General features: G+C 38.8%; 1 protein-coding gene across 2 annotated transcripts; it reads right to left on the bottom strand.

The window, feature by feature from the left end:
- Positions 1–7055: 7055 nt before the first annotated feature.
- LOC125898290 (T-box transcription factor TBX2b-like) lies at positions 7056–15341 on the bottom strand. Of its 2 annotated transcripts, XM_049592058.1 has the most exons (7): positions 14562–15341; positions 13899–14166; positions 13541–13687; positions 13169–13245; positions 12929–13089; positions 10478–11007; positions 7056–8236 (listed from the first exon to the last, which is right to left on the bottom strand). In XM_049592058.1, the coding sequence occupies exons 1-7, from the start codon at positions 14903–14905 to the stop codon at positions 7835–7837; spliced, it is 1929 nt and encodes a 642-aa protein (XP_049448015.1). In that variant the 5' UTR covers positions 14906–15341; the 3' UTR covers positions 7056–7834. The 2 variants fall into 2 exon arrangements, with proteins under 2 accessions (XP_049448015.1, XP_049448016.1); XM_049592059.1 differs by lacking the exon at positions 7056–8236 and having other exon boundaries at positions 10845–11007; positions 12966–13089.
- Between the last annotated feature and the right edge of the window lie 245 nt (positions 15342–15586).

Below are 15586 nucleotides of genomic sequence, written 5' to 3'. Positions count from 1 at the left end.
TTGTCCCAACAATCAGCAGCCATGGGCTCCTCTAAACTGCTACCTAGCATTCTAAAAACTAAAATAACTGATTTCCCACAAAGCAGAAGAACACTATAGGAAGATAGCAAAGTGTTTTCAGGTGCCTGTTTCCTCAGTTCATAATGTAATTAAGAAAAGGCAGTTAATGGCAACTGGAGGTCAAGTTGAGGTCTGGACGATCTAGAAAAAATTCAGAGAGCTGCTCGTGGGATTGCTAGAAAAAAAAACCTGTTTGACTGCAAAAAAACTGCAAGGAGATTTCACAGACTCTGGAATGGTGGTGCTCTGTTCTACTGTGCAGTGACACCTATACAAGTATGACCTTCATGGAAGAGTCATCAGAAGAAAACCTCTCCTGTGTCCTCACCATAAAATTCAATGTCAGAAGTTTGTCAGAAGGAACATCTAAACAAGCCTGATGCTTTTTGGACACAAGTCCTGTGGACTAAAACAGAATGTTCTGGATGCAGTGAGCAAAGGTATGTTTGCAGGAAAAAGGGCGTAGAATTTTGTGGAAAGAAAACCTGTAAAACTGTTAAACACAGAGGTGGATCGATGACACTTTGGGCTTGTGTTGCAGCCAGTGGCACAGGGAATATTTGACAGGTAGAGGGAAGAATGGATTCAATGAAATTCCTGCACACACCTCAAAATCCTACCACATCCACCTCGAGAGGCACAAGCTGAAGGTTTTGCCATGGCCCTCACAGCCCCCCGACCTAAACATCATTAAAAATCTATGGCTAAACCTCAAAAGAGCAATGCATGCAAGACAGCCCAAGAATTTCACAGAGCTAGAAGCCCCTTGCAATGAAGAACGGGTGAAAATCACTCAAAAAAGAATTAAGACTCTTAACCAGCTATAAAAAGCTGTAATACTTTGCAAAGGGGTGCTACTAAGTGCTGAACATGCAGGGTGCCCAAACTTGCTTCAGGCCTATTTCCTTCTTTGTTATTTTGAAACTGTTAAAGATCGAAATAGTAAAGCAATCTTTGTGTCATCATTAACATTTTGCCTTTTGAAAATCAGGTGATCTTTTACTTGCTTAGCTATTCACAATGACCGAAATTTTGACCAGGGGTGTCCAAACTTATGCATGCCACTGTAGGGGTGACTGGGTAAGTTGGTAAGTTCACTCTCTTACATATTTCTCCGATATAATTTATTTTAAAATATTCTACATTTCAGTAGAAATTGAAAGGTTAAGGTCTATAACTATAAATTAATGAACAGTGCTTTGGTGATTAAAGTCAAGTTGTGTATTTGTACTACCCAGTCCCATCAGGGGGTTGGATGGCATACTGTTAAAGTGGTGGAGTTACAAAAAATTAAGCAACCAACAGAAATAATTTGAACATTTAATCCAAACAAGAACGAGAAAACATGTACATTTAATATAATATCTGTCCATCTTTAAAGTTTAAAGATTTTTTAAGCAGTTCATTGGTAGGAATGTCTAGTTACTGGTACCATTTTCTATCCAAAATTGGCAAATAATACTACTAACAATATAAACATTATTTTTGATTTTTAAAAATAGTTTTAATTTCTCACAATATGCACATAGTTACAACTGTTAATTTTACATTTGGTTTTGCACATGTGCCAACCAACCCCACTCACATTTGACCCAACTTAGTGATTCCTTTAGAAATAACACATTTATAATATTTGCCACAGTTTTATAATATGTTTAGTTCACAGACCACTTTTTTACCTTTGGTATTAAAAAGCTGAAATGTTACCCTCACCAAAAAACTTGGTGCCTTTCAGATGTATAATTAAATAGACAAGTGCAAATTAAGAAAGGAAACATTTTGATTTTACATTTTTATTTCTGTGACCTTCAAAGGACCAGAAAATAGCTGTGTGCCAACCAGCCCCGGTCTCCCCTAAATGGGAGCTATAAAGCTATGAGCTCATTGTTGAAATGAAGCCAGTGCATTAACTGTAAATATTTCAGTGTAGTAAAATAACCCCTCAATGCCAACCAAAACCATAAAGAAATACTCCACAGTCTTTTGTTTTAGAATGTGACCTGAAATGCAGTGTTACCGGTGTTACCGCAACTGTGATCCACTAGATGGCTTCAGAGGCCATTAGTTTGCAAAGTACAGTGACATAGGCAGAAATCAAATGGTCTACACAAGCAAGACTTTTGAGTTAAATGGTAGCTTTATGGATTCTATGGTTCAACATTGTAAATAGAAATAAAATATACAGAATATTTTGTATCTTAGTGTTTGAGATTTGAATGAATCTGTCCATCATATTTATAATTTGTTTATGGGTGTACTGAGACTTTATCCATTTGAATGCATTTGGTGAGAAAATCCATAATGCAACTGCAGACAGTCAAAGGAAGTTCACACCATCAACCTTCTCTTTCCAAATAAATAATGTTTTTACCCCCTTTGTGTGTTTATGGAATATTTTGCTAGATTTTTTTCCTGTCTGCTCCCTTTTGCCTATGGTAGCTCATGGCTTCATATCTCAAGCATCTACACACCTTTCTGCATCCACACTCCAACAGAGCCACGCAAGACACTCTAGTGCTTTATTCATGATAACACAGGCTTTTGGATGATACCCCCGTTAAAAGCATTATTCATATTGTATGTAACAGAAGACTATCTAGCGTCTTTAAGTCATCTGTGTTGACATTTTGTATCTCAACATTTGAAATTTAGAGCACCAACCTGCTGAGTATTCTTGGAGGAATATGGCAGTCTAAATGCGCCATGTTGCTTTGACACCGTGCCATGCAAAGGATAATGAATAATTTAAAAATCCCATCTGAGCTTTACAGATCTGAGAAGTATTGCTTCTCTGAACACATTTCAGATTAAATGTCAGCGACGTGCGGTTCAAATATTAACTTATCTATGAGTTAACAGTTTTTAAGCTAGTATTCTGCACACTATGCAATGTAAGATAACTGTCCTACACCTATTGCTTTCCTGCAGCTCAACCTAGAGGAGGAATATGGGTAAATGAGGCAGGACGCTGTCAGCAGGAGAAGAGCCCTCCTTCCCTTTTGCTGCCTCTCGCCCCCTCCAACCCCCAGAACTCCAGCACTGCAGGGAGAAGTTTTCTGCTATCTGCAAAACTTTGCAGTTGACCTCCTTGCCACATTTTTGAGCCAGTGGAGATGTTCTTTTGGCATAACACTATGCTCAGCCAAGGAGAAAATGCACACAATAGAGGAGTGAGAGGAGCCCAGCACACAGGGAGGGCTTTCAGATCAATTTTCCTCCTGGGAGACCACCTGACTTTGTCACACCAGCAGCTATAGTGAGAAAGGACAGTGTTGCTATGGAGTGCCACAGTTATGTTTTATCATGATTAAAAACAAGAACAGTCTGGATGATAGCTGTCTTTATCATTCTTTTAAAAAAGACTAAAATTTAAAATACAACTCACTGTACATCTTAAAAGTTATACTATTATCTGTGAATTGACTCCACAGGATTAGTGTAAATGTACAGTGACACTGATTTTTTTTTTGGTCCAGTTCAGAAGAGACTTACAAGTGACAACACTAGTATTGCTAATATTACAATTGCACAGTGCATAGACATAGATTTTGGAAGGGAATGCAGAGAGCACATCCCCCTCAATTTTTGAGAATGTGCATTTGTCTCCCCTCAAAAAAAAAACATTAGTAGCATAATAGACTTTTATTTTGAAAAAAAAAACAAAAACAAAAACAAAAACACAATGACACCATAAATTGATACAGAAAATGCACAAATTGGTGCATAAAGACTTACCAGAATGCAGACCCCCAAACCCCAAACCCCCGGATGACTGCAACTAATAATTATTTTCATTATCAGTTAATTTACACATTATTTCCTCAGTTAATCGGTTAAATGTTTTGTCAATAAAATGCCAGGAAATAAGGAAAATTGCCCTGCTTTGTAATTTTCTATGAGCCCAAGGGGATGTCTTCAAATGGTATGTTTTATCCATGTATGGCAAAGAGGCTTTTTCTTTCTTTTTTTTTTCTTTTTTGATTGTCAAAATAGTTGCTAATTATTTTCAGTTGATCCACAAATCATTTAACTGACTGATGACTGCCGCTCTATATGTGTCTCTCCCAGTGTTGAAACAAAACTGCTCTTGATAAGGGCATTTGACTGTTTTGCACTGATAATTCAAGCACTGCAGTTTGTGGTTTTATTTTTAAGTACTCTCCCATGGCAAAGACAACACTGACTCTTACATTAATGGCCACACTTTTTTCAAAGTTTTGTGCACATATAAAACTACCTTCTTCTTGTGCAACTCATTAACGTATCATCTCTTTCCCTATCTCAGTGGATCACTCAAAAAGTAGTTCCTTTAAGGTCCTAAAAATGTTTTGGAAAATAATAGTGAAGTCATAATGGACTGAAAATTAATAATTGACCTTGAGTGCCTTTCAGCAGTTTTACAGGTGTGTCTTTTATAATGGCAGTGCAGTATCCACCTCTCTTCATCTGTCAGGTAGACAAATGACACATCATCAGGAAAAAACTAGCAGCCTTTTGTTAGCCTCCTTGGTGTGTTTCAGCCTGACCACAAAGAATTTACCCCACTGTATCCATTGCTATAATGTGCCATGGTGAACCCTGACCTCTGTGCAGTATTTCCTTTTGTTTTATTCCATATATACCAGAGGCCTTCCTCATAATGTTCAGATAACGTGTTCATCATAAGATACTCAGCTCCACTTAATGAACTCTATACTCATCATGCACTACTCACTGCACTGCATTACTCTGTTTGCATGAACATGTGTTTGCAAATCTGTGTGAAAACTGTAGTGTGTGGAGAAGTCATACATTTCTAAATATCCAAGAAATATTTCACAACATCTTGCATCGACTATACAAGTCAATATGTCATTTATGTATTCCGAAAAAGTATTTTTCAGCGCAGCTTGAGCAGATGTACAGCAGAGGGATTAGCAACTCAAGTGTAGCTTTGCTGTCACAAGCAGAGATGTTTTGGGAATTGCCCTAGCCAGCAGTGAGCTGCACTCATGCATATGGAATGAAGTGCACAGGAACCGCAGACTCGCTCATTCACCTTTATTGCTCAGCCACCATCTCGATGGCCAAGGGCATGGCAGCAGCAGCTGTTGCACTGAAACACTTTCAGCCTGCGCTTAAAGCCTCGGCAAACAATATAATGAAGAAGCAATTCTAGATTTTTAAACGATATATTTTAGTGTCACATTTTTTAATTCACCTGTTAAAAACATGATCATTTTTGATTCCTGGAGAGAGGGAGCAGCAATTCCGAGAAGTATCCAACATGAGATTGCTTTCCAAAACCATCACTTCAGAATTAAGATTATTAGGTCCACAGCGACCTTTGCCTTAATGCATTTGTCCGTCAATGTCTTCTCTGGGGTGGCAGGAAAACAACAAGAGTGAGTATTAACGTGGTAAGGAGGGCAGCCAGGGTCAGGGCACAGTTCTTCAGCAACATAAACCAACTTGGAGAATTAGGACAGGGCAGTTAAGGTAGCACAAGGGCTGATTTTGCCACAACACCTTTATGAGGAACAATTAAAATGCCTAATTTAGTCAAATGAACTTAAAAGATTAGGCCAAACATGGACGGATCCTGATCCTTGTCGGATGAGCTGGCGTCACGGAATCCAGATCTTGAATCCAGTCCAGCTCTTGAGACATTTATAATACATGCATGTATTTATGTGCAGACATTGATCTATGATGGTGTTTAACATTAAATAACTACAAATGAATACTGTTGAGCTTTGATATTTACAGCTTTGTTATGCATTGTGAAGGAGTTACCTTTATTTTGGTCTATGCTAACACTAATAGCAGGTTGAACAGTGTTGAACACAGCAGGCAGACATGTTTTGAGACATTTACAGTGCAATGTACAGCAGCTTTACAAATATCTAAACACCAACTGAAACTAGACAAAAGCTTGGCAGTCAGGGTCTGAACTCGGGCCATCTTGTGTGGAGAAATCAATCCCAAATTATCCTGAAAACCAAATTACAGATTGTACTTTGTGACAGATGTATCTGGTGGTGAGACAGCAGAGGTAATGTCTCATGTAACCTGTTTTTGACCACAGACATTTGGATCGTTAAAGCTAAAGTTGGTGACTTTATGAAAATGTCACTATGTTCTGAAAGATATAATGAGGCAGAATGGGAGAAAAACCCTCAAAAAGCATTCACTAGAATCAAACACAGTGCACCACTAACAACCAGTCAGAGCTGAGGAGTCTCTAAAGCTGTTGTCAATCATGTTAATCACTCCAGGAACTGCAGTCAAACTGCCAAACTTGCAATATTGATCAAATATGAATCAGGATTCTGTTACTGCATTGCCTATTTCTCATCTCATCCCAAATGTTTTCAGAAACATATTTTAGTGTACTGTTTAGCTGTAAAATGAGAACCTTTGTGACCAGACCGCCATGTTTGAGACAGTCAGCTGTGGTACCAAGCCCAACCCATCAGCCAGAGCCAACTGTTTTTCATTTTACAGCTAAACAGTACACCAAAATGTGTTTGTAAAAATATTTGAGATGAGATGAAAAATAGGCAAAGCAGTAACAGAATTCTGATTCATATTTGATTACCGTTGCCAAGTTTGACCACAGTTCATGACCAGTGACTGACATGATTGATAGCTGGGTTAGAGACTCCTTGACTCTGATTTGTTGTTTTTTGTTCACAATGATGGATGGATGGATAGGGAAAGAAATATGACTTTTTTCACAGATTATCTGTTTCATTAAGTGCTGTATGTATATAGTGACAGTTTCAGTAAATAAATAAATATATATATATATATATATATATATATATATATATATAGATATATAGATATGTGACCATGAAAATACTGAGACAACTGCATGAACTGTGAGTAACATCTTTATTTAAATTGTGAAAAACAGATACTCAAAATCACCTGAATAATTTGGCAGATAACCTGCCAGATTACCAAAGACATTTTTCATAAGTGCTGGTAAAAAAAAAAAAAAAAAAAAAGAAAAGAAAAGAAAAAAATAATCCTGAGTTTTCCCTCCAAGTCCTCGGTGCAGCTTTGGTACATTAACAAAATGTGAAATTGTGAATAAGTGGGATACAATTTCCTCATATCTCAATGGCAGGTTTATCAGTGCTCAGTTACAGTATGCAGTCTTAAAATGCTTTGATTGATTTGGTTATATACAGTAAGTGAAAACTTAAACAAATTATTTACACTGTCATACAGAATAAAGCAATACAAATGTGTCTTATTTCCATTTAAAGCACATTATTGTCCTTCATTGGAGCATTCCACTTTAGACATTGAGTATTGCATAGCTCATTCTCCCCAGAGGAATTTCAATGAGCATCTTTTTAATAGTTTTTTTTTATTACTATAGAATTTTCTGTACTTATTAATTTGGTGTTTATGCAGATCAAAAGACATCCTGATGTCTACGTGAAAACTGGGCTAAATTTGGCTGAAGAGGTGGAACTTGTTGTACACATAGCCATTGTTTTAGAAGCATCAAAATGACTGTACTTAAACATGGAATTTGGTAAATATCATAAAGCCTGGTGTTAACATAAAGGTTTGGGTATCTTTTGACCTGCAAATCATCCAATCAGTGTCCAGTAGGCCGATTTATTGATGATATAATAACAAGTTTAATAGCAGCAACACATGCAGTTTCAGACAAAATATTTTAGGTGATTATTGTGTGCAACTTCATGAACTTGTCTGTGTCCATCGCCCAGTGTCCATCATGTGTAGGATGAAAAGCAAGACAGAGGAGAGTCTATTGTGGAGGAGGTGGTTTGTCAAGTCCTGTAACTGGATTATGTGTCTTCTGCAGTTCATTTGAAGAACCTTTATCAGTGTTCTTTGCCGGAGCAATCTTCCCCTTGGCCTTGCTTTTGTGACTGTGATTGTCAGACACTGGACTTGCCTCTCTGCTCCCTGATTTGGACAGCTCAGATTGTGAATTTGAACTGCAAGGTGATCTGCTTGTAAGTAGGCTTTGGCTTGAGGTGACAGAGGTGGGGATCTGATAAGGGCTGAATCGTAACCAAGGCCGAGAGCTGCGGAAACAGTGGTTTCTGGCCAGTGTAGAGGTTGCAGAACAGGTAGGGAGAGCTGGTGCTGCCATGTAGCCATATGGATAGGAGAACAATCCTCCAAAGGGTGATAATGAGATTCCCTGTATAAAAGGAAAGAATGGTTAATTCAAAAAGTCGGCCTGCTATACCATACATTATCTGACACCCCTAGGTTTTTATGTACAGATTTGTGAAACAAGAGCACAGCCACCTCAGATCAAAGTCCTTTAAATCTAAGTTCAGTATTTTCAATGCAAACCTAATGTGAACAGCAATTTTTGACATTGGTCCAGTATTGAGTGAAAGTGCTGCAGCCGGCCAGTCAAACTGCAATGTAACCACCTGGGGCACGTCCACTAAAAGCATTTGACATTTTAGTTTATTATTCTATGTGTTTGACAACTTATGGAAAGCATCTCTCCAGAAATAAACATTTGTGTTAAAGAGTAGGATCGTCATCACCCATTCCACCAGACTCCATTTAAATAAACATCATTTTAGCATGTATAGTGCCAGCATAGTTTCACATATAACAGGGTGAATTAAGGGTTAATTTCAACCAAACCAGAGTTGGTAATTATCAGAAGTGTGGAAAGACAAACTAAGATGGTTTTTCTTGGTTTTATTTTGTGTCTTTCAACTTCAAATGAAGTGTGTTTTCACAGGATAAAATTACTGTTTATTTAAATGGAGTCTGGTGGATTTGAACATAGTAATTTCAGGACTGTTTCTGGTCAAACACAAGGAATCCTACTCTTTAATAAAAATATCCATCTCTATAGGAATACTATATGTGTATATATATATATATATATATACGTATAAAATGTATACTTAAAATACTGCAAAATATGCTGGCTCATGCTAAAATTACTGTTTATCTAAATGGAGTCTGGTGGAATGGGTGACTGCGATTTTGGGGTTGTTTTTGGTTAAACAAGAAGGACCTTACTCTTAAACAAAAATATTTATCTGTGGATAGATGCTTTCCATAAGTTGTCAGACACTTAGAATAATAATTTGAACATGTTAGTAGCAAAAACAAGCACTTTTGGTAGATCTATATTGACAATGCAAAGACGCCCTGGATAGTTAAGTTAGAGTTTTGTTGCTGCTGTGTGCCATGCTCTCGCTTAATACTGGACCAATTTGAAACATTAAAATAACAGGGTTCAGATTGAAATATACCAAATTTACCCTTTGAGTGGGGAGAAGATGATGCAAAAGAGTTGTGGAAGAAATTGCTTTGTAACCTAAAACTCTGCAGCTTGGACTGCATAGCAAGTGGAGAAATTCAGACAGTCCCGTGGTTCAAAACAAGGGAGGTCCACTTGGCCAATGAGGTCAGTGTTGGGAGAGGGTGTAATAAGAGGCTGATTTGAAGTTTGGGCAGGAAATATCACATGAGGAGCTGGGTTGAACTTCTGGTGGAAAAAGATCTGACCTGACAAATGTTACAGTGGGCAAATCTGCAGCTGCAGCCTCAAATGATATCACATTTTTTTACAGTCACACTAATATTCTAATCCAGGCTTGCGGTCCCTGACCTACAACAGATCGGGAGCTGAACCTCAGGGGTTGTAAAATTACCAGGGTAGTGCTCCACAAAATTCAGCATATTATTTATGACTTTTCTCTGTAAAGTTACGCCTCAGCTGAAATGCTCCCGACTCATAGACATGCAAGCTGTTACAAGGGGACACCAACAGAAATGGCTTTGCATTAATTATTTATCTTCATAAAATAAATATAATTTCCAAACGTATGAGGATCTCAGTTGTCATGGTATAATTTCAAATATGCACAATTTCATAATTTTGTAGATTAATAATTTTAATAAAAATCATTTCAGTGTATTCTATTTTATGATCACTTCAAACTAATGTAAAGTGTCTTTAAGTACTATGAAAAGTGCTCTATGAATAAAATGTATTGTTTTTATTGTACATGCTGCCTTGAATTAGAAGTACTTAGAGCTCATTACAGCATGCTCCTATAGCTTTGGCTGGAGGCTGATAACATTAATTGATCCAGCACTGAGGAGTATACCATTAAAATTTAAAGGGTCAGTACACTCAAATTATCAATTTTTCTTATCTACATTTTCCTATCTCATTGTCAGGGGCGAGAGATATCATCTCTAAAAATGCCTGCAGCCATCCCAATACAGGTCAATGGAATTTCATTTATGGTGTTTATGGAAAAAGTCCCAATGGAAATGGTTTATAGTAATATGTGCTTAGTGCTTTTATATGCGAGTGTGAACGGACCAACAGCTTACAAAATCTTGAAACTGATTAACAAGTGTAATACTAAAATAGAGTACTCCTGCTGAAGCGTACCTGAGATGCCAGCATGTGCTGTGACATGTGAAACATGAAGGGAGAGGGAGAGGTGATGCTTTGAGAAGACAGGCCTCCGTTTTCCAGGTTATTTACTCCCGGCAAAGACGACAAAAGATGTCCCATTCCCTCTGGCTTCGCTGACAACTGTCCCGGGTTAAATAACAAAGGTGCCCCGAACTTAAGAAACTGTTGGCTGTGCGCATTCCATCCATCCAAAGTCTGAAGGTGACCAGAGCTGAGGGATGATAAACTTTGTGTTTGGGACATCATAGGCAGGACCCCATCTCTGATTTCACTCATGTGCTTTTTTGACGAGTCAGTCTCCGTAGAGTACATATCATCTGATGTTCTTAACAGTGTTCTGTCTTTCATTGTGTCCTGATCGTCGTCGCACTTACTGAGAGCAGGCTTGTTCTGCAGTGTCTCCTCACTCTTCTTACTCATGTGTTCAGTCCCAGAACAACTGGCTTCAGCAATGTCCTCATCTTGAAGATCAATATCTGAATCGCTTCCAACAATGTTGTCATCTGTGGGAGAAAATGTTAAATTCATTAAATGTGTTATTGTTATGTATTATAAGAATACAGTGGGGACAGAGATGATTTAGTGCAAACATCTTGAGCTATAACGAGACAATGCTTATTTGTGAGTAACCTCAAGGCGCCAGAACAGTCGATTCATTCAAGCAGACCATCTGTGTTTTGCCAAATTTGAGTCACACAGAGAACTGAGGTTAAGATCTACATCTGACAAACTTCCCGCCATCCCCCCCGACCCCTCAATAAAATAGGGCCATGAAAATGGGACAAAAAAAATAACTCAGTGTCAGCTTACTTGCTAAAGGCTATGATATATATTATATGATATATGTAGAAAAGCTAGACCCCAAGTTAAGATTTGTTTTGTCACATTTACGTAGCGCATAATGACAAAAGATTTGAAAGATCCATCTCATCTTCGAAGAATACATCAACTCCAGCGACATTAATGCCTAGAGAGTCAACAATAAGGCATTTCTCACAAGACACATGCTGACATGTCAAAAACGGAAAAGCACAGATGTACATAATGAAAATTAATAGGAGACCATTTTACTATGGGATCACTCCAGCCACGATACAGTGATTTAACTTAAAATGAAAGTGGTCCAGGGACGTAAAGTAGGGGGACCAATGGACCGTTCCCAACTTTCTACCCCTAACTTTCAGTGCCCCTACTTTCGGTGCCCTTGCTCAGACTCCACCAATCTTAAAACTCAGCCTTCATTTTGACCTCAGCTACACACCTGCGAATTTTACTATACCACTGTCATGGTGACAAAATCTGTCCACAGACAGACATATTAACACCTGGCAAAGTACTAAAAATGTGGTAGTTCCCGCTGCTGCTATTGTCTCCAGGACCAGATTTTGCAATGATGACACACACACAAAGCGACCCAAAAGGTTAAAACAAACCAGCCCCACAGTCGCAGATAGGGTCCTAGTTTTGCACATACTGTCACCGTCACATTGCCATGGTTTACTGGGACGCTTGAATAGAATAAGAGCCTTTGTCAATGTTATTAGTACCACCTGTGGTTTTCTAAATCTATCTAGACCAAATGTCTGCTGTGAAACTTGTTTGTTAACTTCTGCAATCTAATAGGCCTAATGATGGCTGGATGGATGGATGACTCTTTAATTCATGCAAAAGAAAACACAATAACCACTAAAGATCCACATTAAATTTAGAATGGTGTATTTTTTATCTGTGTGATTATTTGTAATTAGTTAATTTCCTCCATTGCTAAAAAATAACTGAATCATTCATATCATCTTAAAGGAGAACATCACAGATTTACACATCAAAGTGTGATTTAGTTTATAGGTCTGGAGAACTACTGCATTTTGTGTAAAGAAGTTGTATTAGAGCTTTTTGTGGCTCCAGATGGAGCTGTGATAAGTTGTGTCAGGTGATGCCACTTGAGTTAGTTTTGGCTAAAGACTACAAGTTTCAAAATGAGAAATGTGGGGATGTGGAGTTAGAAAGACATGAGGTTATGAGTCCAGACTTTTGGTGGAGATGTGAGAGGAAAGAACAAGGAAGAAGAATGGACTACAAAGGATAATATCTTCGGTTCTGCTGCATCAGTTTTGACCCTGTTTTCTGTCAGTTGTCCAGTATGATAATGTTATGAGAATGCAATGCTACATCAGTGGAGTGCTCTTAGAGATCTGTTTGTTTTTGTTGCTCTTTTTCAATATACAGTGTCGCTACTGTACAACCTTTAAAGTAGCTGGAAACCATGGTTTGTTTGCTGCTTATTGGTTTGTAAAATATAAACGAACATTGCATCTGTTCAGTGACTGTAATGTTAAATATTTAGACCTTTAGAAATCATTTTGGTTCGCAGAAACATTGGCATAAAGGCTGCTTGATGATATAATAAACTGTAAGTTAACCCACCTTGACAGGTAGGTGTGGAAATCAGAGGGCTGCTCACCAGCTCCCATGGAGAATAAAAGGGATCACTGGTGCTGGGTTGCTCACTTGAGTCATCAGAATCAGCACAGTCCCGGTCCGCTTTGCTTTGGCTCTCATGCAGCGACATAGGTAACTGCTTACTCCTGCAGATCACGAATTGAAATTAGGTCTACATATAGATATTTTTAATATTATGATGAATTCTAATAGCAAAACAAATACCTCTTTTCTCGTCTCCCATTTCCTGTGTCTCTAAATCCTTTGGCAAAGGGATTGTTGTCGATTTTAAGCTGTGTAATCTTGGAGAAAAAGAAAAACCTGCATGTTAGTAAGTGCAAAAAGACAACTCCCTGCACAGATCATAGAAAGCTTATGTGTGGCACTAATGAAGTCTCCGTTTTGGAGCATCTTTTTCAGGCCTCCAATTCAGTCTCCAAACCAGCCCAGCATTCACCAGACTCATGTTTCTCTCTCACTTTTCATACACATAAAATACACAGCACTACAGCCATGTGCATTCTGGGTATAATGCAGGCAAACGACTGGATTTAAGTCTGCTGTGAATGCGTGTGGAGGGGGGAGGAAGCGCGTTACCTTTTCATTCTGATACGCAGTGACAGCGATGAACTCCGTCTCCGGGAAAACGTAAGTCCGGAAGGTGCTGTATGGAAGCTTCATTATGTCGTTGGCTCTCACAATATGAAATCTGGGTTGGTATTTATGCATTGAATTCAAAATAGTCTTAAAAAAAACAAAGACAAAGAAAGTAGAATATGAATGTCGTTGGCTATATGACACAACTGACTAGAATTACGCACAATTAAAAATATTGTTAAATAAATTTGAATGGGCTCATAAGTTCTGTATTTTTTTGTTATCATCGCTCAATATGAAAAAGTTTTCAATAATCAATAATAAGTCCTACATGAAAATTCAAATTGTTGCTACTTACAAATCCATGCTTATCCGAAATATTATTGGTGAGTTTCAGTTTATGGAAAGCGACGGGCTTGCTCATCCACTGCTCTCCTTTGGACGGGCTGTCTGGATGGATGTACATGCGCTTTGGCATCTCCGGATCAGCTTTCCCAGCCACCACCCAGTGGGAGTTGTGAAACTTGTAGCGGCAGTCATCAACTGCGACGATGTCCATCAGCAGGATGTACTTTGCTGCTGCAACCAGCCCGTCCACCCGCACTTTGAACGCCGGGAACATCCGCCTGCAGCAGAGGATTAACGAAACATCAGTGTTAAAAAACTTTAATTTGGACTTTTTGCATGCAAGGATCTTCCAACTGTTTTCCATTTTGTTGGCATTTTCTCCCATTAATATAAAGATGAAATTGGTAAGATTTAAACCTCTGTTCGCAGTGGGAATAGGATTTTTTTCTGACTATTTTTAGTGATTAAGCAGGGACTGAACTTGACCCTTGTAAAGTGAGTAAAGGGCCCCGACCTAAGAAGGGTTAATCCTATAAAAAGCATAATAGACACTGATCCTATAATAAAGAAATGTAATATCTTTTTGGACCTTGATATAAACTGATGGCGTTTCAGGTCCCATAATGACACTTTTGAGTATTTAATTAGGAGCCAATACGCACAGTTCACGTACCTTCCTGATTTTGTAATAACCATCTCAGTTCCCATTTTGTGAAATTCATTCCATAAATTCTTTGACTCCAGAGTGACTTTCGGGTCATCTTCCAGCCCGTCCTCTGGCTGCAGGCTCTTCAAGGACTGCGGGTGAACCGGCTGACGGTGGCGCCTCAGCGCTGCGTCAGAGGCAGCCTGCTCCGGCAGAGGCTCGGACAGAGAGGCGACGTCTGGGAAAGGCAGCGCGGGGAAAAACGAGGGCTGAGCGGTGGTAAAGAAGGCTGACAAGGGCAAGGCACCTGGTCGATGAGTTTGGAAAGGATGGTAAGCCATGGCAGCCGCTGTGTCAACTGGATCTCTCATCGGGGCATCCGATCTGACAGGTCGATGTTACAAAGTCTCAGCCCACTTGCTGCTGCAGGCGCGCGGGCGTCTACATCCGAATTGCAGCAAGAAGAGTTTGTGAGTTTTCTAGCATGGCCGAGAGATCAAATGAGGGAATGCAAATTTCCCAATAGTTTCCAGACAGTTGGGCAAACCAAGGCAAGGATGGTCCTTTATGTATCCGCTGGTAGGTAGATCCAACATGGAGAGGACAGCGCACTTTGGGACCATGCGCAAAGCTTGGTAACAACTGCAGTGGCATGTGTGGACATAGAGAGGCAAGGAGATGATATCCACACTGTCACAAGTCTGTCGGCCCGGCACGTTACACCAATGTGCCAAATAGCTTTCACTGTCTGTACCAATTACAGAGTGTGCGGGGCGTGGTTTCAACAGAGAGAGCTGTGGATTTTAATGGATTAGACAGCATGCACACACTGCATTAAGTAGCACAGCATGAATGAATGATTACAAGTACTTTTACCAACTTTTATACCGTAACAGTGACGAGTAATATTGAGAATAGTTGTAGGTTGACGCTTTAATTTATCACTTATTTTATATTTTACATGAAATCAGGAGTAAAAACTCATCTCTTTTATTGGCTTATTATGTGCGAATATATTATTATTATTATTATTATTATTAATAATAATAATA

The sequence above is a fragment of the Epinephelus fuscoguttatus genome, linkage group LG12 (genome assembly GCF_011397635.1).
Source record: "Epinephelus fuscoguttatus linkage group LG12, E.fuscoguttatus.final_Chr_v1".
NCBI classification, from domain to species: Eukaryota; Metazoa; Chordata; class Actinopteri; order Perciformes; family Serranidae; genus Epinephelus; species Epinephelus fuscoguttatus.
This window is presented reverse-complemented; position numbering and strand designations above follow the sequence as displayed.

Bases quoted from the DNA above. Each gene is read 5' to 3' on its own strand.
- LOC125898290 (XM_049592058.1), bottom strand. From the start codon at position 14,905: ATGAGAGATCCAGTTGACACAGCGGCTGCCATGGCTTACCATCCTTTC. The intron at 13,688-13,898 runs GTAAGTAGCAAC...GTTTTTTTTAAG, and splicing joins TTTCGGATAAGCATGGATTT to ACTATTTTGAATTCAATGCA. The intron at 8,237-10,477 runs GTACGCTTCAGC...CCTTTTATACAG, and splicing joins AGCACATGCTGGCATCTCAG to GGAATCTCATTATCACCCTT.